Source organism: Podarcis gaigeae (genome assembly GCF_964106915.1).
Source record: "Podarcis gaigeae genome assembly, chromosome: 17".
Taxonomy (NCBI): Eukaryota; Metazoa; Chordata; class Lepidosauria; order Squamata; family Lacertidae; genus Podarcis; species Podarcis gaigeae.
The window spans coordinates 28,522,513-28,549,334 of NC_139694.1; the positions used below are offsets into that span (position 1 = coordinate 28,522,513).

The window sequence follows — 26,822 nt, forward strand, 5'->3', positions numbered from 1 at the left end:
CAGCGGTACTCCAGCTCCGCCTCGAAGGCGCGCACAGGCGAGACCCTTGTGTGTGAGGATGCGGCGGGCGAGCGGCGGGCCGAGGCCGTAGTGGCTGTACCGGGACTGCCGTCGAGGCTGCGCTCCCTGGCTTGCGCACACGCCCGCCTTCCCGCCGCCGTGCCCGCTCTCCTGGGCCCTGTCAGCGCGCCATGAACGGCTACGGCTCGCCCTACTTGTACATGGGCGGCCCGGTGGCGCCTCCGGCGAGGGCGCCCCTACAGCGGACGCCCAAGTGCGCGCGCTGCCGCAACCACGGCGTGCTGTCGTGGCTGAAGGGCCACAAGCGCTACTGCCGCTTCAAGGACTGCACGTGCGAGAAGTGCATCCTCATCATTGAGCGGCAGCGCGTCATGGCCGCGCAAGTGGCGCTGCGCAGGCAGCAGGCCAACGAGAGCCTGGAGAGCCTCATCCCCGACGCCCTGCGCGCCCTGCCCGCTGCTGCCGCCGCCGCGCCCAGCTCGGCTGGGGCCACGACCACGGGACACCCCGGAGTAGGAGCAGCAGCAGGAGCCGCTGCAGCCGCCGTCGCCCCCTCGGAGGGACCCCCAGGCACACCGCATCGCCCGCCGATGGAGCTGGCCGCCGCAGCCCTCCGCTGGGCTTCCGAGCAGCCCGCCGCCGTCCAGCCGCCGCAGCTGCCCAAAGCAGGTAAGTGGGAGTGCGGGGGGGCAAGGCGCCCAGAGGCAACTAGTGGCGCATCGGGCCCCACAAGCAGCAAGGCGAGGGGCTTCAGCTAGGGTGCTTTGACTTCTCCGTTGATTATAAGGGGTTCATCGGCTTCCGGGGCGCAGGCGGCCGAACCACATCTCATCCCCGGAACTCGGGGAGGCGGCAGGGCCCGGAATTTACTCTAAGGAAGCAGGCAGTTCCCGCAGACATAGACGGGGGACAAGGTGGTGAGGACAGAGGCTCTTTCCGAAGTGGAGCTGTAGGCAGCCGTCGTAACTTCGCTGAAATAAAAAACAAATCCGGTTGAAATCTAGTGGAGACTTAGTTGCAAGTCGCTCTCCGGCTTAAACTGTATGCCTGCGGCGTCGGGGCCCGATCCCTAGGCAAAGGCTAAAGGGGTATTGTAATGAATCGGGAGATTCCCGCGCGCCCAAGTGGGTTCACGCAGGGCCGCAACTTTCCCCGGGCCGTGGAAAACTTCGCGGGGGGTGGGGAGTGGGGAGCTTTCTCTATGGTGTGCGGCGGCCTCTTTCTTCTGCCGTCGGGAAGGAAAGGGGAAGAGCAAAGCGGGGGCGGGGGAACGGTCTCCATTGGGAAGTGGGTGCTGCGCTGGGGAGGAAACGCATCTCCCCCCGCCTCCTACTTGGGAGGCAACTAGAAGCGCCGGCATGGGGGCCTTTGGTCCCCCGACGACTTTCCTTGGCGGGGCGGCGTGCCCCGTTGTCCCGGGAGCGAGGGAGACTCTGAGCTTGCCAAGAGTGCTCGCCTGCTGTCATACATCCAAGACGCGCAATGAGGACAGGCGGAGGCGGGGCAGGCCCTTCTTTTCCCAACCGGGACCGGATTTTGGGGTGGAAAGCTGCTGTGCGCGAGGCCGAGGACAGGAGGGGAAGGGACCCGGCCTCGATCTCTGTTTCGCTGTCACCCGCGGACGCCCCTCTTTTTCCAAGGGCGCCAGTTCTTTTCTGGACAACAAGGAGGAAGCTGAGAGACAACCACCCCGAAGGGCCGTCTGTGAGCTTTTCTTAAGGAAAGAAGCGATATCCACACAGTACAACATTGCGCGTGTTTACCCAGAAGTAAGCGCTGTTGGTTCTAGTGATGCTTACTCCCAGGTCACCAAGGATGAGGCGCCTCAGCCCCCCTGCCGTCGAGGGGCGCTGAAGGAGCCGGACAGCGCCTCCACAGCGATTCTTCCTCCCTGAATAAAGGTGTGATCAGGTCTTGTTCACCTGCCTCGCCAGGACCCGGCGACATCTTCCTCCGGCCATTTGGAACCTGATATTTCAGAATATTTCGATTCCCCCCTCCCACGACATCTCTCAGAGACCTCGGTATGGTTTGTAACAGATCCGCGGTACAGATGAGGTGTCCCTATCCGTCCAGGGTGAACTCTAGACTCGCCGACTGGGAAGTAAGTCTTCGTGAGCTCTGTGGGGCCTCCCCTTCGAATAACAACTCGATCCTGCTCGATCCTGCCGCGATCTTGACTGCAGAGGCTGACCCTCCCTTTGCTCTGCGCGCTTCGCCCTGTGAAGCGGAATCCCGGGGGGCCTACCCCAAGGTGACTGGAGTCGAGGATCCAGGGGATCCATAAATACTGAGCCAGGGATAGGGACCTTTTAGCCCAGGGAGCCCATCCGTAACTTTGCTGTTTGCGGGTTCGTTTAATAAATAAATAAAACCAGCCCGACCCCCTCTCGGTCCAGTCTGCTTCTTCCCAGTGTTTAACAGTAATTCCCAATTGGTGGTCCGTGAGCCCCGGCGAGTCCACATAACCCACCCGGGGGGCCCCATGGTGCGAGTCACGTAACAAAAACTACCATAGAAATATCACTCTTTTCAAAAGTAGGGACTCGATGGCTTGGCTTTGGAAAGACCGCAGCACTTAGCTAGTCGGAAACGACCGGCGAGGAGATGCTGTTTTGGGATGAACAGGAGGAGACTGCAATATACATTCCTGTCGATCCAGGGAATTTAATAGTTAGAAGAAGTGGGGGAAATATCAAAGAGCGTAACCAGAGACACTGAGCTGTGAAATGCGGGTTAGTGATCGTTCGAAGCCATTATTTTTAGCGTGAGAAACGGACGGTTATCTTGTTTGGCTGTAGTGGCCTGAGCTGCTGTGCTCTGGAAGAAGAAGATCCCGTGTAATATAAGCAGGTTCGGTCCTTAAAACGGATCCTGAGTAAGAAAGGCCCCTGGGACCTCGCTTTGCCCTCTTGGAAGGTCCGTCGAGCTTTCTGAGTGGTCGTATTCAGAATTGCACTGTACTTAAGCCGGCGTCGTGGCGTCCCTGAGTCTGTGCAACCGCTGGGAAGTTCAATGTTGCGCAGATTCAGCGCGCCTAACTGCACCAAGGCTCGGACTGTAAGCAGCAGGGACTTACTGCCCAATCCTATCCACATTTACTTGGTGAGTAGGCCTTTCTCCCTGGTAAGCATGCATAGGATCGCAGGACAAGCTTTGCAAAGACTTGGGGAGCCAGGTGTGCGCTTAGAATCACAATGTTTTCTGCCCTGTTTATGCAGCCCGAGTAGGCTTTTACTCACCGCCATATTTTTCTGCTGCAGAAACTTGGTGGAATCAGGAAAGATTCAGGCCACAAGTCGCCGACCTGTGTCAAATCGGCGAGGAGACTGCGACTAATAGAGAGTCCTAAAAATATACAACATCCTGGTGAAATTGGAGACCCTTCGGCGCTCAGGGTCTGGCTGATTCGGCTGCAGCAGCAGCAGTCCTGCGGCGCTGCAATAAAGGCTTGTAACAAGCTAATAAGGGTAGCAGGGAAAATCCCCATAGGACCTCACAGCTCCCTGGGAGAGGATTTATGGGGTTTATCTGCCATCTCGGCAGCTGTTTCTGCGCGGAACCTGCGCCATCACCTCTGCGGCCCATTCTAGGAAATTCAGAGAGGCTCACAAGCCGCCCTGGTCCCCCCTGTTCCATCAGGAAACGACTATCGCCCTGTTTTCCTTTTGGCAAATGTGATTTTGCTGTGCGCGCGCGGGTGTGTGGAGAAAGCCGGCTCCCCGCAAGATCAAGGCCCCTCTCGCGACTTTTATCAGGTTTCAAAGTACTCTGCTAGCTTGCAGGGGACTTAGTAGAAATAACCTTTGCTGCTTAATTGGAAAATGAAAGAGGAGGCGGGGAAACAAGGCGGGGGAGAGAGTGTATAAACCCGGGAGTATATTCGTTGTAGACAGTTTTCTTCTTGGTGATGTCCTCTGTCTCCAAACTCACACTCACCTTCATAATTATGAATTAAACGTTTAACCCTCCTAATCTTTATTTCTTTAAATAACTTTATCTGGTGCGTTTCCAGGACAGCTAAAAGCTGACCATCACTCCCCACTAACCAATGCAACAGTCATAACAAAACAGTTACAATTATTTTAAGTAACCAAACATTTAAAATTTCGCAGAGTCCGGATTACAAAACAAGGCTAATAAAAAGCTCGCTTAAGCAGAATCCTCTTCCCTCGACAGTGGGAACAGCGAGTCTCTCCCGTAGCCAGGAGTCCTACTCTTGAGGTGCCGGCACGAAAAAGGCCCTCATGGGCATCTAGACCAAATGTTTAAGGCTTGGAGAGCATAACCAGTTCCGAAGAGCGCCAGGAAGGGTTGACAAACGACGGGAGCGCTTCTGAAATAGGCTTCGTATGCGCTCAGCCCCGTGTTCTGCTGGCTATCATACCTGCTGCATTCTGGGCCGACTGGAATTGTTGTAAAACTGTCAATTTAGTTTTGTCCCCCCCTAAAATAGGTAATTAAACTCTTCCCTCTCTTAGCCCATCAAACAATTAGGAGGCCGCCAGTGTACGTTTATTTTTTATGTGATAAGGGGTAGGAAGTGGAAAAAACAAAAATTGTATCAACAGTATCCTCTACTCGGGAGAGGCCTATTAAACTTGGTGGGTCTGACTTCCGAGTAAACATGCAGAGGAACAGGATGCGCAGTGGCTCTGAGCTCCAGGTGCGGGGATTTAAAATAGAGCCGTGCAGATTTCGCATGAAGATCTGTGGGTGGCATCTAACACTAGTCTTGCTCAGAGAAGACCCCCTGAAGACAATGGACTTCTCCGGAGTTCCGTTGCACTTGGAAGCAAAGGTTTGAGGCGCGCCGCCGGATCTTGCCCTGCGCTTTGGATGTTCCTCGTTTAAGTCAACTTATAGTATACCTCGATCCCCAACGACGCCCGTTGAGTGTGAAACGAGCGCTTTTTGACTTCAAGAAGTGGGCCTGATCCGGAACTGGCTTCGAGGTGGCGGATCTCGGGGCCTCCCTGCCTCCTCTTAGGCCTGGCGACCTTAAACTCAGACGTTCCTCGCTTTCCAAGACTCTTTCGAAATGAAGCGAGGTTACTTTCGTGTAACAACAGTTCAGGAGTACACTGCGTCGCTTTCCTTCTCAAGGTTAGACGTTGTTGAGTGCGTGTGCGGAGTTAGCACACGGAATGCTGCTTTTTGGACAACTGCCGTGGCCCTTTCGTGGCGGATTGTGTCAGGAAATTTTTTGGGAATTTTCCTTCTGTATTGGTGAACTCCCATTAAACCTGGCGGCGACTCTTTCTCCGAAAGGAGAGACTCGCGTTTACCTGTCCAGCGCAGTAGCCCCTTGGGAACAAACCCCTTTCCTCGAAGGAGCACGGAAGGGGCTGCGGACACAGAGGGACGGTCTCCCAGCTCGACCCCTTCCTCGAAGACTTTCCGCCCGGACCTTGGGTACCTGCGCGCATTTCGGCCTCTGGAAAACGTGGCTGGGATGGGATACATACAATATAAAGAATAGTGTGGCGTGCCCTCTCCACCCCATACAAACACCGGGTCGTCTTAGACGAGGCTGCTTCTGTGCGTAAGAGAGGGAGAGGTTTCAGAACTCGAATACAACCCTGGAGCCGTCGACCTTGCTCCGAGGGGGCCTGGACGGCGGCGCTGCGTAAAGGCGCTTAGATTAGGAAGGGCGAGGCAGACGAAGGGGAAGTTGGTGCCCAGGATCCTTACTATTCGGGGCAGAGGTGGGGAGAATTAATGTAGGCCGCCGCGTCTCCGGGGTATTTAGATATTTCGGGGCCAAAGAGGAATATTGCAACACACGGCGAAACCTCGACTGTTGGTTTTTTTTGGGAAGGAGGGACGCGCGACTTAGTCCTCTTCGGTTTTCACTTTTATACGCGATGCACTGGGAAGAAGTTGGGGATTTATTTATTTTTAATTTTCGAAAATCCGAATGAATGTTGTTTTCTGCATAGGATTGCAGCCTTACGTGCTCAGCGCATCGAGTTCCACACTCCAGTTCCAAAGGGTTCTTTGGAATGAATAGTATACCATTCCCTACGGATCCAGAATAAATATTCCCACTTGATTCCAGCCCCACTTTTGGAAATGCGCGCAACTCAATAAGCATGAATTTAAAGGTTTGTGTGATGCTTAGAATAATTGTATTAATTTGTAACAGCCTGGTGACAATTTGTTGAAAATTACGCGAAATCAATAAAAAAAGAATTGGCATAAAAAAGAATAATAGAATTGTAGAGTTGGAAGGGAACCCGAGGGTAATCTAGTCCAACCCCCTAAAATGCAGGGAACTTTTTGCCAAATGGGCTCGAACCCACGAACCTGAGATTTGTGGGATTTTTACAATGCAGTCAAACCAACGATGCATGTTTGCTACATAGGCGCACGAGAGGAACTGAAGCTCAGAGTCTTGTAAATTCCCTCTGAGAGACGCTCCCACAGTGCCCTGTTAGGGGAAGGCGTATCCATTCCTATAATCTCCTCACCTGGCTGAGCATTCCTCTCTGCCCTTTGCCCTTTTAACTTCATCTCAGCAATGTAGAACATCTGGATGTCCGAGCTGCATTGCTCAGACACCATTTTAAACCAGACTCAACTATGTCTTTGTAACTTGGTTACCATTTTAAGCTTGCCTGAACAAAGCTGCTTTACCTCTTACTCTTCAACAACTATTCCTAGTGAGTAAATGTTATTTTTACCTTTTGCAAGACAGTTTGCGTGGTTATTGTTTTAAGAAAATGGGAAATAGCAGGGGAATCCAGTCTGCCTTAAAATAATCCTGGATTACTTAAACCAACAGGCTAAATCTAAGCTTCCTCATTCTAAGATGCAAAGGGATACGTTCTGCTGAATTTACAAAGGTGAGGAAGGAATGATAATACAGTATCTAAAAATATACATCTCCTCTCCTAGTTTCTATAAAAATCTCATCAATATTAAGCAGTGCCGGATTTGCGTATAAGTTAAACAAGCTATAGCTTTGCGTATATTAAGCAGTACCGGATTTGCGTATAAGTTAAACAAGCTATAGCTTAGGGCCCCACTCTCTTGGGGGCCCCCCAAAAATGCAAAGGAAAGAAACACCTGGATGTACTGGATCAAAAACTTTGATAAAATACCGGTACATATTTTGTTGTGTACAAATGGCTTTAGATACCTTTTAGGTCCATAAATTACCATATAGCATATATTCAACACAAAAAACAGCGACCATTTGTTGTTGACAAAGGACAGCTGGACATAAAAAGGGCCCCATTCCCTTCAGTAGCTTAGGGCCTCACCAAACCTAAATCCGGCCCTGATATTAAGAGTCAAATGGTCTACCTACGGACTGAGCTTTTCCTTCTCCAGTTTTGCCTCCGAATCTGCAAGCATTTTGACTGCAGCTAGTAGGACAGAGTCGGTCATGACTGGACCTCATGGTCAGGGGTCCCTTTACCTTCACCTTCAGTAGGACTTTAGGGGGAAAGCGTTAAGAGTGTTCTTGGGGGTTTCATTCCCGACTCTTTCTCCCCTTCCCGAGTAAATGTGCTTAGCAGGTTCGCAGCCTTAAAGTTTTCAGTAAGCAAAGCGAGGCTGCAATTCTAAGCACTCGCACTGCGGAGTAAGGCTGCAGTTCTAGGAGAAAGTCTGATCGACAGGGCTTACTTCTGAGTAAAAATGTAGAGGGTTGCCTTGTACGATCAATGGGGTTCACTCCCGCTTAACATATTTAGGATTGCTCTCCCTAAGGCTGCAATTATCCGGTCCCAGTTTGCTTGGGACGAAGACCTCTTGATTTAAATGGGATTTCTCACTGAGAAATTGTCAGTTGTCAAATTGTCAGTTGTCAACAAGGTAGCCGACAAGCGGCTAAGGTGTGGGGAGAATGAAATAGCGAGACCTGTAGATAGAAAGAAAACTTGCTACCTGCATATTTCGCCTTAGCGCGATTCCTGCTGCTCCAGTCCGGTTCTAAACGATGTGTGCAAAGTTCTGGAGTACGAATCTACACGTACATAACTCAGACACATGGCTGTTTTAAAGATTTTCTTCTCTATTATATGTGGTTCCTGCCTCTAAGTCCTCCGCTGAGGACCCATGATATATTGATTCCCTTCTTTCTGCGATGGGACACACAATTCTCCCCCACCCCTCCAGTATTTTGCTGCTGACTTTAAATAAAAATTTAATAAAACAGAAGAAGAAAAAAACAGTTTAATTGAAGAGGGTTGATTTGTGCTTCCACAGACGTCTCAATGCAGTCGCTCTCCCTGAAAAGGGAGAGGTATGTTTAAACATTTAAATTCAATCCAAAAGTCTTAGAAGAGGGAGAAGGATTCCAGAGATTGCTTGCATCCTTCTGCAGATATGTGTTTACTGTTTTTATTCTATTTTTCCCAGCGTGAATGAATGGAAATATAATACTTAAAAGATTTTTACGTGTTCTGAGGTTTTATATTTGTTATATTCTTGTCCTGAGCATCCATCTAAAGATTTTAAACAATGCAATAAATCCTTTATTGTGGAGTGGTAGAGGCTTTCTGTTGCCCTGGTTTGGTTTATATAACAAAACATCACCTGCAGCATCCCTTGTTCTGTGGGCTTAAAGAGAAGGAGCGAAATTCAGAAGAAAGTTGTGCTCTTGCAAGTGACGTTGTGTTCAGTGCCTTGTTTTTACAAAAAAAGTGTCAGTGTTGTAATTAGAATTATTCTTGGGCAATTTTTTTGTTTTACAATTAAGCCAATTTTGTCCTAGTTGAGTTCCTTGAAACTGAAGGCCTGTGAAATCAACAGCTGGGCAATTCCTTCATTCGAACCAACCAAAATATCATAAAAGTGTGGCAAGCTTTCAAATTCTTCAGAAATCTTCATCGGACAAGATGTTAACACAAAGCAGGGAGTCAGGAGGAGTGTATGTGTACAAAAATTAAGCAGATGTTGCAGCCACGAAGTCAGCTTCTGGACTCATTTACCTTATGGGCCGATTGAAGGCTGAATAAATCTCTTTTTTCCCTCCTGGAAATTTAAGGATATCTGAGCAAGTGCTCCCCCCCGCCCCCCCCCGCCCACAGGTACTACAGATAACAGGTTACACATTCAGGATTCTGGGCTAAAGAAGCAATGACTACCATCTCCCTCCAACAGATTGCAGGGCAGAATTCATAACATGTAATGCCGACATCTGCTTAAATGAGAGCTGGTTCCTTAACTTACTTAAACAGTATCTTATTTAAACACTATGGAAGGCATCTGTCTCTGGGAAAAAAATAGAATTGCTTCGATGAGTTATCATTATAAACTCCGCAGCTGAAAGAAAACCTTAGTCATTTTTCTTTCTTTCTTTAGTCCCAACAAAATCAGTTGACAATTTGGTTGGTCATGGTAAAATGACTTGGGGATTTTTCCAAATAAAAGTAGCACTTTAATCCCTGTTCTAATGTAACCTTCCACTTCTTCTGCTTAAGTAATTTGGTGGGTTTCGCCCAGAGAAAAGTTTTTTTATTTGCAGTTCAGAGGACTCGCAACTAGTGTCCCATGAGATGACAGCATGTTGTAGAAAAAGTGGCGGTGTTTTGTCCCTCCCTGCCTGCCCCACTACCCCTCAGTGTGGAACTATAACCAGTGGCAGACCTTGGCATCTCAAATGCCAGTGGCGCCATGTGCAGCACCAAAATCTGGCACCCCGCCTCTCGTCTTCTGCAGCACCCCAGAAGCCTTGCACCCGGTGCAACCAAACCGGCCGTGCTCCCTTCCACCTTTGCTATAACTCCCATAATCCTTGGCCATTGGCCATGCTGTTTGGGTCTGATGGAAGCTGGTTCACCTGCCTGTGCAGGGCCAAAGGTCCCCCAGCCCTGCATTTGTGAGTCCCTAAGCATCCTCTGAGATTTGTGTCCTGCGTTCCAGGCAACACAACCTTGGAGGGCTTCATTGGCCCCTCCTTCACTTTGGAAACATGGGATGTGATACCTAAGTAGCAGTCAAGTACCACATTCCTTGTTTTCCTAGAGTGGACATGCAGGGGAAAGTTTGGTCCAGCCAGTCAAAAACTTCCTGTTTCCTCCTGGCTGGGACATATTTCTTTTGCATGTGACTAGACATGGGTGGTGCTGTGGGTTAAACCACAGAGCCTAGGGCTTGCTGATCAGAAGGTCGGCAGTTTGAATCCCCGTGATGGGGTGAGCTCCCATTGCTCGGTCCCTGCTCCTGCCAACATAGCAGTTCAAAAGCATGAAGTGCAAGTAGATAAATAGGTACCACTCCAGCGGGAAGGTGAACGGCATTTCCGTGCGCTGCTCTGGTTCACCAGAAGCGGCTTAGTTATGCTGGCCACATGACCCAGAAGCTGTACGATGACTCCCTTGGCCAATAAAGCGAGATGAGCACAGCAACCCCAGAGTTGACCATGACTGGACCTAATGGTCAAGGGTCCCTTTACCTTTTAGAGGTGGGTGTGACCTTACCTGTCCAGGTAACAAAAGTACAGGGCACGCTGCACTCTCTCCCTTTTTGACTTCTTCTGTTGTTGGAGCAGCTTTTTAGCTAGATATGCGAAAAATCCCAGGACCCTGGGATTACCTTCATATGGTATAGATCAGGCTTCCTTAACCTCGGCCTTCCAGATGTTTTGAGACTACAATTTCCATCATCCCTTACCATTGATCCTGGTAGCTAGGGATCATGGGAGTTGTAGGCCAAAAACATGTGGAGGGCCGAGGTTAAGGAAGCCTGGGATAGGATCCACATGTACATACTTTGTAACGAAGTCTGCCTTCTGGGATCCAACTGTGAACAGAATGTGAGTAAACTACTTTTATATACTTTATAAAAGATTGTGGTGTGTTTATTCTTTTAAGAGGGATGAAAGGGAACTTATCAGGAACATACAATTCAATACAGTGGTACTTCGGGATGCGAACGGGATCTGTTCCAGAGCCCCGTTTGCATCCTTAAGCAAAGGCAACCTGCATTCATGCATCTGCGCAAGCACGAGTTGTGTTTCGTGTTTCGTCGCTTCCGCGCATGCACGTGACTTCATTTTGACTGTGCATGTGTACGTGGCAAAACCCGGAAGTAATGCACTCCATTACTTCCGGGTCACTGCGGAGCGCAACCCAAAAATACTTAACTTGAAGCACATTTATTCCGAGGTATGACTGTACTGAATTGTATGATAGTGAGAGGCTCACACGAGCCTGCAACCAGCTACCTGCTGTGCAATTAAAAAGGGGAATGTAAACTCTGCTCAGTAAAGGAACTTGCTAGAGCAAGTTAGGAAGGATATTAATAAATAATATATCCTCTCCTGCCTCCCTGAACATTCCCACAGGAAAAAGTACTGCTGAAGTCCAGAGGCAGTTCAGCACTTCCAGCTGTTTTTTGGAGGGACGTGGCCTGAGAACAGAAGCTCCTCTGAGCTGCAAGAAGCTTATAAATCTGATGGATAGAAGCACAATTGACTCGCACTCCCTGCCTCCCTGATAAATGAACTCCCCAGTTTAAAAGATTACAGTAATCATGGGAGGACAGTGTAAATCGAATCTGATAGCAATAACTTTTGGGGAAGGTCAGGCTCAAGTGAAATGTTACCAGGCAGCAGGCATTTTGTTTGCAAAATACAATCAAAGAGCATTGATGAGAAATTCTTCCCTGCCAGCTAGTCAGCACTTTCTGCTTAACGGCTTTGAGGTGAGGGGAGGGGGAAATCTTCATCCATCAAATGTCCTGGAGAACTCCCTCCGACTAGACTGTTGTTTCTTGAAAAGAGGGGCCGCTCTGGAGGTCTCCCTCTCTGAGGACACACAGATTCAGAACCATCAAAGTATTACGTGACTTTGGCACATGGCGTCAAATCTGCAAAGGCTGTTTTATGGGTGAGTGTGAATATATCCCTATTCTAAACTACAATAGGAAGCTGCATAGAAGGTGAACCCCTGAACGGTGGAAAGCAATAATGAAGGCTGCAAATTGTTTACCTGAAAAGCGACAGCCAATACAAACAAAATGAATAAATTCATTTGGGATAAATTCAGCTATTTATTCAGCCAGAAATCATTTGTGCTTCCTTGGCAGTTCCAGGAGTATGCACAGTGTCAAAGAACTGTCACCTCAATGAGAAACAACAATTTGAGGCTGACATGCGTAAAATGTTAAAAGAAACAAAGTGATCAAGTGCAATGTCTTAAAATAAAAAGTGATAGTTGAAATCAGTAGATGCCTTTGCTCTTTCTGTTGCTCATAAATAACACTGTTTTCAGAATATTTTATTGTTAGGGTTTAATCTGTCCAAGTTATTATTAACATTATTTTAGCTAAAGAAGATGCTCCACTACTTTTGAGGAAACTGCTTGTGGACTTGACTCCGAACCTGTCTCAAGTCTAATAACAAACTTGCTATTTTTCAAGCGTTCAGTTTTAGAAAATGCAAAACTGAAGTGTGCCGGCACAGCCATTAGAGGCATGTGTGGAATCCCAGGTGCAAAGCAGTTTCATTTCATAAAAAACAAAATATATTTTAATCAGCTTGACCTCTAAGCAAAGTTAGGTTTCAACTTATACTCTGGATGACTTCTAGTTTCAATGAAGAATTAACTAGGATACGGTTTGATATATGCAAGGCAACATAAAAATGAATAACGGAGCAATAAATCGTAAGTGTCAGGGGTTCAGGAGCAGAGACACAGGAGGGGGAGCAAATGGAGAGCGAGGAGGAGGAATCCGAGTGGGGTGGAGGCAGTGACAGTGGCCAGAGTCATTCCACGAGCCTCTCCAGCGAATCGGAAGATTCACAGAAGGGAGCGCCGATGGCCAGGGCAAGGGGGGCTCCAGGGGGAAAACCCCAGGAGGAAGGGGCCAGCGGGGACTCCCTGAGCAGCAGTTGGAAATCAGGACCAGCTTCCCCACCAGAGCGCAGTAGGGAGGGGGAGTCCCAGGAATCGGGACCAGTGTTCTCACCACCAGCGAGAGGAGATGAGTCAGGTTTGACCACGCCCACATCGGAGAGCGGGGAAACGGTCAGGAGGAAGGTTACCGGCTGGGCGCGCGCGCCAAGTTCAAATGTACAGGCGAGCGGCACAGCAGGGAGCCCGGATAGGGAGCCAGGTCCTAAAGCCCGCTGGAAGGAAGGGCAAGACTCAGGGGGGTCAGCGTCAGAAGAGTCCAGGAAGGAGGAAACCCCAGGGGGCAGAAGGACCCAGAGGAGGAAGGAACAGCGCAGGAGGTGGAGCTGGGCTAGGATCTTGAACTGGTGCGGAAGGGATAGTGACTCAGAGGGGACTTCGCCGATCTAGAGTCAAGACGTAGGGCTGCGCGCTCTGGGGTTTGAAATGGAAACTAAACTTCAATAAAGACTTTTGTACATTACATCAACCGGGCGTTGGTCCTCTGTGAGCTGGGACCTAGAGGCAGTCCTGACAGTAAGTAAACATTAAGTCCTTCAGCTAGAACTGCTATCCAGAGAGTTGAGGTGTATAGATTTATCAGGTATAAGACAAAATAGAATCATATAGGCATGCAAATACTTTCAGTCACTATGTAAGTTCCCAATTTGATCTGTAGGAACTTCCCTGATTTCCCTGTAAATAATGGCAAAAATGCCCCTTGTTTTCTAGGCGTGTGTCTGAGTGGTTTTGCATTTGCCCTGCGCTAAGTTGGAACAAATGGCAATCAAGTTTTCTGTGGATTGTCCCTTGTTCCGATTTACACACAGGACGCACGGAAGTGTGGAATACACACTCTCTTTCAGAAACATCTATTGTTTCTTTTTCAGATATTTTTCAATGAATGACCCATGTATGAAAGTGTTTTATGCAACATGGAAACTTGCAGAGTGCATTCTGAATACTGACTGACTCTAACAAAAACTGTTATTTTACCAACCTTGTAAAATTTGTTGTAACCTTAACTAATCTTATCAAAACTATTTCTGGTACGTAAGACACTCTCTCTCTCTCTCTCTCTCTCTCTCTCTCTCTCTCACACACACACACACACACACACACACACACAGAAAGCATTGGCCTGCAGGGGTGCAGCAAATGGTTCTAATCACGCCTTGTAAAAAGTAAAGGTAAAGGGACCCCTGACCATTAGGTCCAGTCGCGGTTGACTCTGGGGTTGCGGCGCTTATCTCGCTTTATTGGCTGAAGGAGCTGGCTTACAGCTTCCGGGTCATGTGGCCAGCATGACTAAGCCGCTTCTGGTGAACCAGAGCAGCGCACGGAAACGCCATTTACCTTCCCGCCAGAGCGGTACCTATTTATCTACTTGCACTTGGACGTGCTTACGAACTGCTAGGTTGGCAGGAGCAGGGACCGAGCAACGGGAGCTCACCCCGTCACGGGGATTCGAATCACAACCTTCTGATCGGCAAGTCCTAGGCTCTGTGGTTTAACCCACAGCGCCACCCGCATCCCTAATCACGCCTTGTAGCCCCGCTTAATATCAAAGCACTGGATGTGTAATTTCAAGGACAGCCAAAATATTAGCAGAATTTTTAACATAAAACATTTCTTTCAAACCACACTGAAAATGTTCCAGACCTAATAATGATTCACCTTTGTGATTCATAGTTTTATGAGTCTTCACCCTCCAGCCCCCAGAAATTTGGTGGTTGGGAGAGTCCCAGGGTACATGAGCTTAAATAAGAGTACATATCTTACAAACTTGAAAATTTTTGTGCTGGGGTAGGTATAGAGTTCAATGTGTTAGAACATAAGACATGAATGTTCACAGGTTCTTTGCTGGTGATGCTTGGTTATTTAAACTGAGTATTGCATCGAGATATGAGCTCCAGGGAATTTGCCTAAATGAAGGAAAGTTGGAGAGGAGAAAAAGAGAACATCCCCTTTGTCAAGCTCATTCTGCACGTCTGTGGTTTTTGTCATGGAAAGGCAGGCCCAGGGGGGGGGGGGGGCGCATATGGGCCACTTGGCCCAGGCCTCCGATTCCAAAGGGGGCCTCCGTCAGCATATTTATCTATATTTTCCATTTTGTCTTTATATGCTGATACAGTTCAAGCCTTGAACTAATATTATTTGTCAGCATAACTTTTGTGAAAATTATTTATACTTATTTATAAGACTTCAGTTATCCCCAGGGTAAAAAAAAGGGGGGGGGCTAGCTCTGCAAGGCCCTGTGGAAAGGTGTGGCTAGTTGTTCCTTTATTATCAAATCAAGGAAAAGGACAGGATTAGCATATAGTAGTAACTTATGTAGTCAACATATTCAGGCTGGTCAGATGCAAGAGAGAGAGAGAGAGAGAGAGAGAGAGAGAGAGAGAGAGAGAGAGAAGGACTGCTGCACCTTTAAGAGCTGTGTGCAGGTGAGTTAGCTAAACCAGGTGAGTTAGGGGTTTCCCCTGCATGCAAAGACAGACTTTGGCTGTTTGAGTAGATGAGATCAAGAATGGGTCCAAGGGTCAAGAAGGTAGTTTCTGCACATGTTGTAGAGCAGCGATTCTGTGAGTCCCCAGATGTTGTTGGACTACAACTCCCATCATCCCTGAGCCCTGGCCTTGCTAGCTAGGGTGATGGGAGTTGTAGTGCAACAACATCTGGGGACCCATGGCTTGAGAAAGGCTGCTGTAGAGGGAAGTGAGGGGCAGATGGGGCTCGTCCACCTGGGAAGGGAGGCCATCTAGGAGAAGGAAAACTCTGGTCCTAAACCTCTGCTACCTTGTGGGACATTTTTGGGAGAAGAAAAGGCTAAGGAGTAAGCCCAACACAAATCCCGAGTTGAGCCCCTAAGACATTCGGACAGCATGGGACCCCCTCTCCTGGTATGTCCCACAGAGGACCTTACGGTCTTCAAATAAAAATATCTTGGAGGTCCTGGGCCACAGGGAGGTTAGGCTGGCCTCAACCAGAGCCAGGGCTTTTTCGGCTGTGGCCCCGATCTGGTGGAACGCTCAGTCACAAGAGACTAGGGCCCTGTGGGACTTGACATCTTTCTGCAGGGCCTGCAAGACAGAGCTGTTCCACCAGGCCTTTGGCCAAGGCACAGCCTGATCCCCTCCTTTGGTAATCCTCACAGAACTCTGGCCCAATGGTTGCCATCAATTTGATTTTGAATTGATTTTAGAATGCATTTCAGTTGATTGTTTGTGATTTTATGTGAACTGTGTTGCTTTTATTGTTGCTGGCCACTCTGAACCTGGCTTCGGCTGGGGAGGGCGGGATATAAATAAAATTATTATTATTATTATTATTATTATTATTATTATTATTATTATATCTTGCTCTGCTTTCCTTTAGACCCCATCAGCGAGGCTAAGGGGACGGGTCTTGTTGTCTGGGCAGCCCAGAACCTCCATGCACACTGCCCAGGCATGCACCCTGGGGAGGTCACTTCAGTGTTGCTAACACACAGCGGTTTAACTTCACCCCCGGAAGTGCACTCCAATGTTTCTCGATACAGATGAATGCCAACAACAAGATGGGGGATTTCAGCAGGTTTCACTCAGAGTGCAGGCTGCTGCAATATCCTTTTCTGCACTGCTTGGGAGGTACAGAAGCTGTGTCCTCCCTCCCTATATTGTGAGTGTGGCTTTTTTGGCCATGTATCACAAATATCTCCTGCCAACCTAGCAGTTTGAAAGCACACAGTGCAAGTAGATAAATAGGTACCACTCCGGCGGGAAGGTAAACGGCGTTTCCGTGTGCTGCTCTGGTTCTCCAGAAGCAGCTTAGTCATGCTGGCCACATGACCCGGAAGCTGTATTCCTGCTCCCTCGGCCAATAAAGTGAGATGAGTGCCGCAACCCCAGAGTCGGCCACAACTGGACCTAATGGTCAGGGGTCCCTTTACCTTTTTACCACAAATATATGGGTGAAGCTGAATGGAGCAGAAAACAGAGTCAAAGAGATGGTTAAGTGTGGTGAGGTTAAGATATACAACAGTTTAAAACTGAGACCGATGGCATGAAGGTTTTCCATATTCTTCGACTCCTGATCAGTGGCCTGATTTTTCAAATTTCTCTTCCAGTGCGGCTGACAAGGGGGTACTTCATTCTGACGTTATCTTGAGCAGCAAATCCGTCTTGCAATTGGGTACATCTCAGCCCTTTGATTCTATGAAAGGGTACTGCCATAGCGTGAGGGGTTTTGGTCTGAAATAATTGTTTTTTTTAAAATGTTTTTTATTGCTGTTTCATTTAATACAAACAAACAAACAAACAAACAAACAAACAAATACAGTAAAATTCAACACTCATTTACTCATATTCTTTCCCCACACTCTGCTGAGCATTGACTTCCTTCCTTCCCTTCAACAGGTTTTCTTCTGTCAGTTACTTTCCCACACTTTCTTATTGTATCCAATCCTATCTACATCGTAAGATTTATTTCAGTCCTGCCAGAGTCTTCAAATTCCTACAGTTGTTATTATTTATGTACTCCATAAATTTACTCCAGTCTTTTTGGAATTTTGCTTCCTCCTGATTTCGGATTCTGTAGGTCAGTTTTGCTAGTTCTGCATAATCTGCAATAATTGTTATAGGGAGATGCAGAGACAGACAGAATAGCTTTGTTATGTCCATCTCCAGTGCTTTTTTCCCTGGAGGTACGCATACCCCTAAACATTTTGTGAATCTTTGTACTTTGGTTGATTTACTGTATTTATTTCCCCCGATTTGAACTATAAAATGGTCCATCTCTGATTTGCTGTGCTCATAACAACCCTCAAGGTAGCAGATATGGGGAAGGACCCGAGTCGATGAACCAGCAGTCTGACTTTATTATCAAGCGCCTCCTTTAATACTTACTGGAACTTCCCCTTCCTTTTAAGAGCTGTTCCTGGCATAACAAATCTGCCCTCTGTTTTACAGACATGACTGAAGATCGACTGGGGGATGCCAGCGGAGTGGACAGTGCCGAGACCTACAGTGACAAAGACGCCGACCAAAGGAGCACCCCAGACTTGACAAAAGCCAAGAGTGGTTTCGCTCCAGAGAGCCCAGAGATTGTGTCCGTGGATGAAGGAGGCTACGCCATCCAGAAAAACAGCGGCAGCGCCGACAGCAGGCCTGAGAGCCCCAAGTACCAGCCAGAGCCAAACCACCTCCTGATCGAAGGTCCGTCAGGGACAGTTTCTCTGCCTTTTGGCTTGAAAGCCAACCGGCCACCCCTTGAGGTGTTAAAAAAGATATTTCCCAACCAAAAGCCAACAGTGCTTGAATTAATCTTGAAGGGCTGTGGGGGTGACTTGGTGAGTGCGGTTGAGGTTCTTCTCTCAAGCAGGTCCTCCATAGCTGGGGGGGACCGAACTTCTGCAGAATCAGAAGGTCTGGTTTTGCCTTCAAATGGTCACCTCTTTGAACACACGTTGGGTTCGTATCCCATTTCTTCCTCTAAGTGGTCTGTAGGGTCTGCCTTCAGAGTTCCAGACACACTGAGGTTTTCTGCTGACTCTAGTAATGTTGTGCCCAATCCGCTGGCTGTCCCCTTACAGCACCCGTTCCCACAGCCACCTCGGTACCCGCTGATGCTGAGGAATACTTTGGCAAGAAACCAATCCAGCCCGTTTCTGCCCAACGATGTCACTTTGTGGAACACCATGACGCTGCAGCAGCAGTACCAGCTGAGGTCTCAGTATGTCAGCCCTTTCTCCACCAATACCACCAGCGTCTTCCGAAGTTCTCCAGTGCTTCCTACGCGGCCGTCAGAAGATCCCAGGATCTCCATCCCTGACGATGGATGCCCAATTGTCTCCAAGCAGCCTATTTATACAGAAGACGACTATGATGAAAGATCGGACTCCTCAGACTCTAGAATACTAAACACATCCTCTTAAAACGACATTTTACAATGATATTTAGCAATGTGGCAGAACTACTGGGTATCAAGAAGAGGGAATGACGGCCCTTGTTACTGTATTATAAAAAAGGCGATTTTGCTTGTTACTATCCTTTAGCAATAAAGACATAACTTATTTTATTTCTTGCACTTCACTGGAAAATGCCAAATAGCTACCACTTCATGGCTTTAGTGCTGAATGTTTATTGCAGAAAAAAAAAGGGGGGGGGGAGATTAATTTTAAGCATAGATATGAGGAACCAGGGATTGCAGAACATTTTAGTGTGGAGCAAATAAGCCTTGCCTTGCAGACAGTTGGGAATGTTGATATTGTACTTGAATGCAGTGTTTGAGAAGAGGACTCCTCAGGACATAAGATATCAAAAGCAAATAATTCATTGGCAAATGGACTTAAGAAGGACCTTGTTGACTTTATGACAATAATCATCCTGGTTTTAAAACCAAGATTCATTGAAGACTGGCCAAGAGTCTGCCGCTCCCGTGCAATGGAAGTGTGCACACTTTTTGGAGACACCTTCAACACGATTCACATGGCTTAGATAGAAACCTGTATAATGTCAATGGAAAGTCAAATACAGCTGTGAGTTGCATGAAAATGTCTTGTGAGAAATGAGCTCATGATTAACATTTGTTGGGGTATTGTAGCATGCTAAGGATTCTAGGGGGGAAAATAAACTTGGATGATGATCTCAATTTTTTTATTTTTATAAACCATGTCATTTATATTTGGGAGAGAGATGGCACGTGTGGACAGCATATAAACGAGTCTGGTTTTATTGACAGACCATTCTGAGCTGAAGTTTCAGCCTGCTGAACTGAGAACTGGGTGCGTACATAAACTGATAGGGTCGAATGAGAAGAGATGTGGAGACAAAGGACTGGGGTCTAGCTGAGTGTGGTAGAGAATTCACAATGTCGTCACTATGTTTGCATTGCTGCAATTTAATATCTTGGCGGCCTTTAATACCAGTAAGTTTATGTAGTTACAATGCAGGGTTTCTAAGGGAAGTTTCATACGTCTGCCTGAATTGTTAAAAACCCCTCGTACCATTCTTTTATTATCTGATTTTCTTGTGGGCTCTGCTTGTCTGAAATTACACACCACTCCAGATGTGGGAGTCTCCCTTTAGTGCATCAGATAAAGCCTTGCAAAACTGACCAGACAAGGGCAGAAGGGACCTTCGGTGCAACCACAAGTCCAAACTACAGATGATGCTACGCAACTGCAATGTGGGGAGAAAAGAGGGCTTGTGTGTATGGCAAAGGAGCCAGCCTCTCCCTTCTTTTACTTTGCTGCCGTGATGTCTTGGACCTTTACACACCATTCTCTTATAAGTACTTTATAGAGTAGGGGGTGCAAATAGCCATATGATGCAGGGCAGCCGGGAGCAGTAGATAGTTGGGGCTGCCTTGGTCAGGAGATCTTGTGTTTCCTGGGGGCACCTGGCAGGTTACTTCAGGTGACCGTTGATACCGATACCATGGACAAGATCTACTTTGAGACTGATCCAACTGGGCAATTCTCATGGGGAGATCTCAAATGGCCTATTAATCTGGCTTATTGTCGGAGGGGACTACAACTTTTGAAATGTGACATGTCTTTCCTCAATATAAGGTGATTTGGGCACAGTCAAATGAGGTGACTAAGTTATTCCCTCTTGGTTTATGAAGTCAGGGGACTAGGAAGCGGCAGCTCTCTATCCTTAAAGGTAAAGGTGAAAGGACCCCTGACCATTAGGTCCAGTCGTGACCGACTCTGGGGTTGCGGCGCTCATCTCACTTTACTGGCTGAGGGAGCCGGCGTACAGCTTCCAGGTCATGTGGCCAGCATGACTAAGCCACTTCTGGCGAACCAGAGCAGTGCACGGAAACGCCATTTACCTTCCCGCTGGAGCGGTACCTATTTATCTACTTGCACTTTGACGTGCTTTCAAACTGCTACGTTGGCAGGAGCCAGGGACCGAGCAACGGGAGCTCACCCCGTTGTGGGGATTCGAACCGCCGACCTTCTGATCGGCAAGTCCTAGGCTCTGTGGTTTAACCCACAGCGCCACTCACATCCCTTCTGTATTCTTAGAACCATACAATATTCAGCATTTGAGTCTGGGGGCCAGAGAACCAACCCCAAGTGTTTTCCATGGCATCTTTGTTTCTTGGAACCTTCTGATGATAGCAACTTTCTCAGGACTAAAGAGTTGATTTAAATTCAAGTGAAACCAATCAAGCATACGGAGGTGTAGCAAGGTCAGGTGGTACCCAGTGTGGAATTTTTTTTTGTCACCCCCCCAACCTGTGACTTGCAAGCCTACAGCGAGCTGGGGGAAGGGAGTTTTGTCGCTTTGCTGGCGGCCCTCATGGGCCGCTGCTCACTGTAGGTTTGGGAGTCACGGGCAGTGGGTGTGCCAAATGTCACCCCCCTTCAGGGAAGACACCCGTCCTCTCCCCTACCTGCCTGCCTGCCTCCTCCAGCCAGAAACGGGGGCAATCGTGCCCTGGCGGCCCCCCGTGACTCCCAAGCATACCCCAAGCCGTTAGGGGGAGCAGTGGCGTAGCGTGGGTTGTCAGCACCCGGGGCAAGGCAAGTAATTTGCACCCCCTAACCCGTGGATTTGCGCCCCCTAACCCTAACCCCCAGATGTTGTGCCCGGTGCGGCTGGCCCCCCCTGCACCCCCCACGCTACGCCACTGAGGGGGAGGAGGCAGGCAGCTCGTCCTCTTGCCTGCCTGCATGCCTGCCTCCTCCAGTTGGGAGTGGGGGCAAAGGCGCACACGCCACACCAAATGTCACCCCATCTTGCTTTGTTGTCATTCAGCCCTGTTGCCAGAACACTGCAGGGCACTTTTGCTGTGCTGTTTCACTGGTGCACTTGCAACTGCTCAGTGCAGGAATTCAGCACCAACATGCCTTGGCTGGCGGCTGTTGCAGCAGATGAGCTTCCGGTGGCAAATGCGTGCTGCATTAGAATGCCGTCCCTTTGCTGCAAGGGTATGGTTACCAGATTTTTTTCAATGAATCCGAGGACACTTTTTTTGGAAGCTGAGTAGCAACAGTCAGTAGTGGGGATGGTGAGGCAAAAGACCCTGGGCCCAAGCACACATGCATATTGTATAAATGTGCAGAGCCTTTCTTTTGCGCCCTGTGAAACATAAATGCACAGAGTTAAAAAAAACATTGGGCAATGGTGTGCTGCCCACCCGTGACTAACAAGCCTTCTCCGATCTCCTGCCCCCTTCCCCCTTTGTTTGGGGGAGGCTCAGGAGTCACGGGTGGGCAGCTGTTGCTCAGGAGGGGCACAAGGCACGCGGTTTCTCTGCCAGGCAAGGTGCAAAGCCCTTCTTTCGCACCCTGTCAGTGGCGTAGCGTGGGTTGTCAGCACCCGGGGCAAGGCAAGTAATTTGTGCCCCCTAACCCGTGGATATGCACCCCCTAACCCGTGGATATGTGCCCCCTAACCCTAACCCCCAGATGTTGCGCCCGGTGCGGCCAGCCCCCCCCGCACCCTCACGCTACGCCACTGCACCCCGTGAAACATAAATGCGCTGTTTTTTAAAAAAACTGGGCAACGGCCAGCTATCTGTGACTCCCGAGCCTCCCCCGATCAGTCAAAACAAAGGGGGAAGGGGGCAGAAGATCTATACCACCGGACATCCCCGGTTCCCCTTCGGCAGTGGCAGCCTCAGCAGCCTGTTGCACCCATGACACATCATATGGGGACTTCCAGAGAGGAAAACTGGTGGGTGGCCCAGCAGCTAGCAGCTCCTGAAGCCAACCAGAGCCAACTGCGCTACCAGGCTGGCTCTGGGCTGCTGAGGCTGCCACTGCCACGTTTCCCAGGGACAGGTTTGCAAATCTAGGGACATCCCAGGGATGGAATTTGTCCGGGGACAGATTTGCAAATCCAGGGACTGTCCCCAGAAACCGGGGATGTCTGGTAACCCTATGCAAGGGACTAACACAGACTAACCCATTGCTCGGTCCCTGCTCCTGCCAACCTAGCAGTTTGAAAGTGCAAGTAGATAAATAGGTACTGCTCTGGCGGGAAGGTAAACGGCGTTTCTGTGCACTGCTCTGGTACACCAGAAGCAGCTTAGTCATGCTAGCCACATGACCCGGAAGCTGTACCCCGGTTCCCTCAGCCAATAAAGCGAGATGAGCGCCGCAACCCCAGAGTCGGTCACAACTGGACCTAATGGTAAGGGGTCCCTTTCCCTTTAACTTGTTGGAAGTGTTCCTCTGTGATGCAGCAGTGTTGCTGTAAAGAGCGCATCCACTGGGTTGCATGCTTGCTGGCTCCCAGCCATGACTGGGATGTTCCTGGGGGGAAGTGCAATGTATCTCACGACTGTCTTCTGCAGCACAGTAAGGGACCACGCTCTATGGCTATATAAACCTCCCTACTGTCATGAGGGGAAATTCCCCATTCATTTGCTTAGGTTCATCCTCATGAGCATGTAAAGGTAAAGGTAAAGGTACCCCTGCCCATACGGGCCAGTCTTGACAGACTCTGGGGTTGTGCGCCCATCTCACTCAAGAGGCCAGGGGCCAGCGCTGTCCGGAGACACTTCCGGGTCACGTGGCCAGCGTGACATCGCTGCTCTGGCGAGCCAGAGCCGCACACGGAAACGCCGTTTACCTTCCCGCTGGTAAGCGGTCCCTATTTATCTACTTGCACCCGGAGGTGCTTTCGAACTGCTAGGTTGGCAGGCGCTGGGACCGAGCAGCGGGAGCGCACCCCGCCACAGGGATTCGAACCGCCGACCTTTCGATCGGCAAGTCCTAGGCGCTGAGGCTTTAACCCACAGCGCCACCTGCGTCCCTTGCATGCTTGCTGGCTCCCAGCCATGACTGGGATGTTCCGGGGGGGAAGTGCAATGTATCTCACGACTGTCTTCTGCAGCACAGTAAGGGACCACGCTCTATGGCTATATAAACCTCCCTACTGTCATGAGGGGAAATTCCCCATTCATTTGCTTAGGTTCATCCTCATGAGCATGACAGTAGCCTAAATGTCAATATTGTGCAATGGAACCTACTTAAAGGAACTTTTTGTTTCTAAAGAATTTTAAACAAATCTCCGCATGAAATTCTCCCACCACAAAAAAACAACAATGATGTACGAATGGTAATAAAATCAATGTGAATATGCATAAAATAATCAGAGAAAAAATATGAGCACAGGAAATAAAATTACGGTCCTACCTGCAAATAAAGCTTGTTATTAGGCCTATGATAAATAAGGCATGACCTGGTGAATGCTTTTGTTAATTAAAATACGATGCTAAGCAAGGGGCTGGCATAAGGTTTTAACATATGTAAATATTTGGGGGTTTTGCCACTGATAAGCAATATCCCTGACATACTTGGTGACTGGGCCCCAGATAAGCAGGTTTTTCTGCTTATACTACTTTTTATACCATATGGGATGCCTTAAAACCAGCACATGACATATAGTTTGGATTAGTCCGTTTATATTTTGCCTTATCAACAAAGTGTGGCTTTGACTCATAAAAGAAGAAGACTTCAACAGACAGTGATGAAAACAATAAACACAGATTAATCCCTATAATAAAAATGTCCTTCATATTAGTCTATACAAATCTCTCACACATGCTGGCAAAAGCTTGCATCTCACCTTCTCTGGAGCCAGGGGCAGAAGTGCAGTTTGGATCTTTGCAAATTAATGACCAAACAAACCTACAAGCGCTGCCTCCAACTCTTTCAGATGCTGAAAATGAGGAACAACCATAGCCATTTCGCCACATAAAGTTGTGCTGCCTGATTCCTTTATAACAAGGTTCCCAATTAGCCTTTACAGATGGTGGCGGTGATCTGAAGGTGGCGTCACTAAGCAGCACATATTGGGGCAATTGTTGTTGTTTAGTCGTTTTGTTGTGTCCGACTCTTCATGACCGCATGGACCAGAGCACACCAGGCACTCCTGTCTTCCACTGCCTCTCACAGTTTGGTCAGACTCATGTTGGTAGCTTCGAGAACACTGTCCAACCATCTCGTCCTCTGTCGTCCCCTTCTCCTTGTGCCCTCCATCTTTCCCAACATCAGGGTCTTTTCCAGGGAGTCTTCTCTTCTCATGAGGTGGCCAAAGTATTGGAGCCTCAGCTTCAGGATCTGTCCTTCCAGAGAGCACTCAGGGCTGATTTCCTTCAGAATGGAGAGGTTTGATTTTCTTACAGTCCATGGGACTCTCAAGAGTCTCCTCCAGACCTTAATTCAAAAGCATCAATACTTTGGCGATCAGCCTTCTTTATGGTCCAGCTCTCACTTCCATACATCACTACTGGGAGAACTGTAGCTTGAACTATATGGACCTTTGTTGGCAAGGTGATGTCTCTGCTTTTTAAGATGCTGTCTAGGTTTGTCATTGCTTTTCTCCCAAGAAGCAGGCTGCTGTCACTATTGGGGCAATACAAACTGGCAAAGATTTGGGGCAGGAAAGCAGCACAGGACCCTGAATCTGGGCTGGGAAGCATCCAAAATTGCCAAAAACATACTGGTTTAAGCACAGTTTTTTTGCTCCTAAAATGTGTTCATCATAATGCATAGTTTGGCCCTCAGAGTCCTCCATCTCTGTGTTTCAGCTGCTCCTTCTCATTTGCCTCATGCATGAGAGCTGCACAGAGAGCTAGTGAGAATGAAAGTGCCCTTTCCTGTTGTCTTTTAGCTGAGATGCCCAGTGCTGTGGGAGGTAGGATTGAAAGAGACTTTTGCCTCTTTCTCAGTGCCTGTGGGAGGGAGTCAGGAGTAGGCAGAACCATGACTCAACTCTAGAGAATCCCCTTGTTAAAAATTAGCTTGGGGAAGCAAGCTTGCTCAGTCATAAGGTGAAGATGGTCTTGGGTTCAGTGCCCCTGGCATCTCTAGTTTAAGAAGGACCAGGTAGAACAGGCACAGGCAAACTTGGCCCTCCAGATGTTTTGGGACTACAACTCCCATCATCCCTAGCTAATAGGACCAGTGGTCAAGGATGATGGTGAGGATATTTCACCCCTCCCATTGCAAGAATCTGCTGATGTTTCAGAAAGGAGGGGGCGGATTTTGCTCATTACTTATTCCGCTCCAGCCTGACTTCAAAGGGAGTCTGAGTGTTATCTGTGTATAGATAAGGTCGCTGCTCATGCAGCTGTAACACTCAGTGCAGTCCAGCGTCTCCATTTAGTCTGTAGTTAGTTTGTATGGTAGCTGTAGAGAATAAAAGAAGTTATTCTACAGAAGCTGTTGTTTGTGTGGTTCATGCTCTGCTGTGCTCCGCTGACTACTGGAAGTGAGTTTGGTGCTCACAGCTCTGAGTTGTCGGTCCACAGCGCTGAGACCTGCTTCCTGCGTGGAAGTTCTCTGGAAGTGCCTGGCCTAGTCGGGGCTGAAGAGGTTGAGCCCAGTTGGTGGCACTGGCTCAAAGGCGAAGCTGACAGATGGGAACTGTAGTCTCAAACATCTGGAGGGCTGCGTTTGCCTATGCCTGAAGTATAAGGAGTTAAGAGGCATTTGATGCTTGAGACGCTGAGAACAACTCAGAGGAGGCAACACCAAGCTAGATGGACAAATAGTTTGACTGGAAAGAGCAACTTCCCACATTTCTCACTCTCCTTCTTCCAGGACCTGCCACTTGGTGGGCTGGCTTTCCTATCTGACCACAAGCCTCAGAGCAAGTCCTCCCAAGACGCCCCCAGGGGCACCTCCAGAACATCTGTTGCATTCATGGTAAACACGTTCGGTTTGCATTTGTCTCGACATTTCTGAAAAATGAGTTTGATTCCTCCCATCCCATTACACTGTTTCAGTGATTCATACTTTATATGCCTTTGCTTGGCAGACGTGAGAGGAGAAATAAGATGGATGCTAAATTTATATGTTAATTTTAATACTGAAGCCATCCCGTGTTTGAAAAATAAGATCAATTCTTCAATTTCATTTCTTATGGGGTGCTGGAGATTGTCATTACGGGGAAATAAAATTATTTCTGAATGCAAGCTACCCCAAACTCCAATTCTAGTGGACACATA

General features: G+C 48.5%; 1 protein-coding gene and 1 long non-coding RNA gene across 2 annotated transcripts in view; one reads left to right on the top strand and one right to left on the bottom strand.

Moving 5' to 3' along the window:
* The window catches only part of LOC310835303, a 481,690-nt gene that overhangs the window by 280,219 nt on the left and 174,649 nt on the right, over positions 1-26,822 (bottom strand). The gene's annotated exons all lie outside the window — the stretch shown is intronic.
* On the top strand, positions 192-19,464 carry DMRT3 (doublesex and mab-3 related transcription factor 3; the record flags this gene model as incomplete). Its single annotated transcript, XM_083719323.1, has 2 exons — positions 192-690; positions 17,816-19,464. 2 exons carry the CDS (start codon positions 192-194, stop codon positions 18,778-18,780), a joined length of 1,464 nt encoding a protein of 487 aa, XP_083575449.1. The 3' UTR covers positions 18,781-19,464.